The sequence below is a fragment of the Chaetodon trifascialis genome, chromosome 12, assembly GCF_039877785.1.
Source record: "Chaetodon trifascialis isolate fChaTrf1 chromosome 12, fChaTrf1.hap1, whole genome shotgun sequence".
In the NCBI taxonomy this organism is placed as follows: domain Eukaryota; kingdom Metazoa; phylum Chordata; class Actinopteri; order Chaetodontiformes; family Chaetodontidae; genus Chaetodon; species Chaetodon trifascialis.
In genome coordinates this window covers 27,052,602-27,056,440 of record NC_092067.1, presented here as the reverse complement: position 1 = coordinate 27,056,440, position 3,839 = coordinate 27,052,602, and the positions used below count along the sequence as shown (strand labels likewise).

General features: G+C 40.7%; 1 protein-coding gene across 1 annotated transcript; it reads left to right on the top strand.

Annotated features, from left to right (window-relative positions):
* Positions 1 to 201: 201 nt before the first annotated feature.
* On the top strand, positions 202 to 1,128 carry LOC139339941 (olfactory receptor 6N2-like). Its single transcript, XM_070975406.1, has one exon. The coding sequence runs from the start codon at positions 202 to 204 to the stop codon at positions 1,126 to 1,128; it is 927 nt and encodes a 308-aa protein (XP_070831507.1).
* Positions 1,129 to 3,839: the final 2,711 nt, after the last annotated feature.

The following is a 3,839-nucleotide window of genomic DNA, read 5'->3' as shown; positions in this document are numbered from 1 at the left end:
CCCTGACTACAAGTTCTTACTTCCAGAGTTGGATGAGTTGTTTACATGTTAGTAGCTCTTGTTGACAACTTTAATGAGGTCCATGGAGGATGAATCAATCTGATAAAAACTCTTTGTGAATTATGGACATGAACACACTCTATGTGTGTTTTAGGGTAACTGTAAATGAAAAGACCAGGTGACAGTTTTGTGGCAACTTTAATGGATGATGAAGTAAATGTAACATATGTGACTCTCGGTGGGCATGTGGAAGTGGACAAATACAGATATGTTTATTTTGTGATTATGTTCACAGTATATCTTCTAATAATCTGCTGTAATTCTATGATTGTGTATCTGATCTGGATTCACCAAAACCTCCATGAGCCCATGTACATTTTCATTGCAGCTCTGTTAATCAACTCTGTTCTTTATAGCACTGCGATCTACCCAAAGCTGCTGATCGACTTTTTATCTGACAAACAGATCATATCTTATTCAGCCTGTCTCTTTCAGTTTCATGTGTTTTACTCTTTAGGTGGTTCAGAGTTCTTGCTGTTGGCAGCCATGGCCTATGACAGATACGTGTCTATATGTAAACCTCTGCAATATCCAACTGTCATGACAAAAACAACTGTCAGTATTTTCTTGCTCTTCGCTTGGATTCTGCCTGCTGCTCAGGTTGCAGTGCCGGCTGGACTAAGTGCCAATAAAAAACTGTGTAGCTTTTCTTTGAAAGGAATGTTTTGTAATAATACAGTTTATAAACTTCAATGTGTGGTCTCAAGGGAACAAATTATACATGATATGATCATTCTGCTCAATGTGGCACTTCTCCCTGTGCTCTTCATCCTGTTCACGTACACCAGGATTCTTATCATTTCCTATCGAAGTCGTAGAGAAGTCAGGAGAAAAGCTGCACAGACCTGTTTGCCACATCTGATAGTTTTAATCAACTTCTCCTGTTTGTGTGCATATGATGTCATTACAGTGCAGCTTGAATCCGATTTTCCAAAGACTGTTCGTTTATTAATGACTTTACAAATAATAATGTATCACCCTCTCTTTAATCCAATCATATATGGACTGAAAATGAAAGAAATCTCTAAACACCTCAGGAGGTTGTTCTGTCCAGCCAAAATCAGCTAAGGTATGAACACTAAAAACAATTGTGAAGATGTTTCTTCTGTATGACGGCAGATATTTTATAGAATTGAATTATTCTTTCTTTGAAAATGCACCTAACCCATCTTCAACAATATAATGACTGATGTTGTTTTAAAATCCTACAGATTTGTTATTCTATCAAGTGATCAAGTTTCCCTTTTATTTCATTTTCAAAGATACACCTGTACCTCATGTAAACTATTCACAATTAAGTTTATATGCAAATATACCTAAAACTGGTCACAGAGACCTTTAATTAATCAGAGCACGACAGAACCTGAGTAATGCTATTCATATTGATTGGATTATGGATCAAGTTTACAATGGCCAAAAACTGAAGATGAACATTTTAAGTGTTGAAAATATACATCCATCAATATAAATATACATTGTAAAATGCTCTGCTGCTCATGCGTGCAGATCACTCTTTCTCATTCATTGTGTTTTCATTTAGAAACTCAGGCGTTGTTTTTCAGTGACCTGGTGTCCGTTGAACAGGAGGTGAATGTACGTTTGTGCAATCTGAACCAGAACAAAGATAAAATAAACCACAGTTATTACTTTGACATAATTATTATATTTTCATGTATGTTGCTGGGTCGTCTGCAGCTGCAGCACAAAAAGACACACAGACACTTTGTCATGCAAACCACTGACGGACAGGAAGGCCATGACCCTGCAGGAAGCAGAGAGTCCGACACCATGAGGAAGGTTCATTTGATAATTCATTGATCTTGAATCATTTTCCAGAATCTGATGTTGGACTTTTAATAAATCTTTTTAAGACAAAGACAAATCCGCAGTATTTATATGTCATATTTAACGCCCCCCTTTCTTCCGCCAAAGAAGCTCAACTCTTGTCTATGTCTGACCTGATTTCATGATACTACAATATAACTTGGTGATAATCCCACATGTGCCCTGAAAATAACCAGATAAAATATCAGAGCCCATTAAAAATATATTCAAAGCCAGTGAAGCCAAGCTGAATGTAATTTGCTTCTTCTTTGTCTTTGTGACTGCAGCATTTCAATCAATCAATCAAACTTTATTTGTATAGCACCTTTCATCCATAAAAAATGTAACACAAGGTGCCTGACAAAAGATAAAAACATAAGATAGTAATATAATAGCAACACCCCCCCCCAACACACCCGCAGACCTACATCATGCACACACACACACACACACACACAACCACACACACACACATACCCACACACACACACACACACCAACGAAACTGCCGGTGTAATAACATGGCAGGGCACTGAGGCATCATGAGAGGAAAAAGAAAACACCTATGGGGAGCTCATCCACACTGTGAAGGATCACAGCCCATGGCCACAGGAGGCGCCGCCGCAACAGAGACCCCCATCCCAGATAAACCGGGGTGGACTCCACACACAGGGCAGGGCCCCCCAGTCCTCAGTCCTCTGGCCCCGGTTGGTCCCCAGGATGACACCCGGACCAGACACACCTCCCAGCATGGAGGCCCCCCATGAGGAAACACTGGAGCTAAAACCTAAAAGACAATAGAATAAAAAGACCTAAAACCTAAAATTGAATAAAATAAAGGGACCTAAAAGCTAAAAGACAATGGGCTAGGGTAAAACATGTCTGAATGAAAAGATTATAAGAAATTAATTGAAGGCCAAACTAAAAAGGTGAGTCTTGAGCCTTCTTTTAAAAACACCAACGGTCTAAGCGGTCCTGATGCACTCTGGCAGGCTGTTCCAAAGCTTCGGACCATAGTGGCTGAATGCCACCTCCCCGTGGGCTTTGGTCCGAACCCTTGGAACAATCAAAAGGCCGGTGCCAGAGGACCTCAGGATCCGTGAGGGCTGCCATGATAAAAACAGGTCAGATAAATAAGATGGCCCAAGACCGTTAAGACACTTAAAAACTAATAAAAGCACCTTAAAGTCGACTCTGAAACACACGGGGAGCCAATGCAGCGATTCTTAAACCAGACCCTCTGGTCCTTGTCAGCACATGTGCAGCTGAGTTCTGGAGTAATTGTAAGTTATAGATAGTCTTTTTGGGAAGACCAGAGAGCAGGGCATGACAATAATCTAGACGGCAGGAGAGAAAAGCATGCATCAGCACCTCCGTGTTAGCCTGAGAGAAACGGGCGGACTCTGGCTATATTTTTAAGATGGTAAAAACCAATCTTTGTTACATTTTTAATATGAGGAATAAAACTAAGCTCAGAGTCAAAAATGACGTCCAGGTTCTTAACAGATTGTGAGGGTGTAAAACCTTGTAGTTTTGGTAAAAGATTCTCTCTCTTGCCTTCAGGACCGGTAACTAAAACCGTTTGAGCTGTAGGAAGTTCTCTGCCATCCACTGGCCTTGGCCTCACTGCTTTTTTCAGACTTGTGATTTGAACTTTTCCGGGTGGCGATGGGTCAAATGGCTTCTCGTGTTTGATGATGTCGTCCCAAGTTTTTGCCTTTGTCTGTTTCCTTTTTGCCACTGTCAGTTGTTGAAATGGAAAAAACAAAAAGTTGTCACATATAAGCTCTAAAAGTAAACCAGTAACAAGAGGACTTGACAAACCCCAGCAACCTCAGTTAGTTTGGGCCGCTCGATGACAGCACTGACTTTGACAGAATCTCTCTGGAAGCTGCCTGCAGAGATGATGAAGACTGGGATGGAGGTGGTCTGGGCACAGAACTCACACTTTTCAG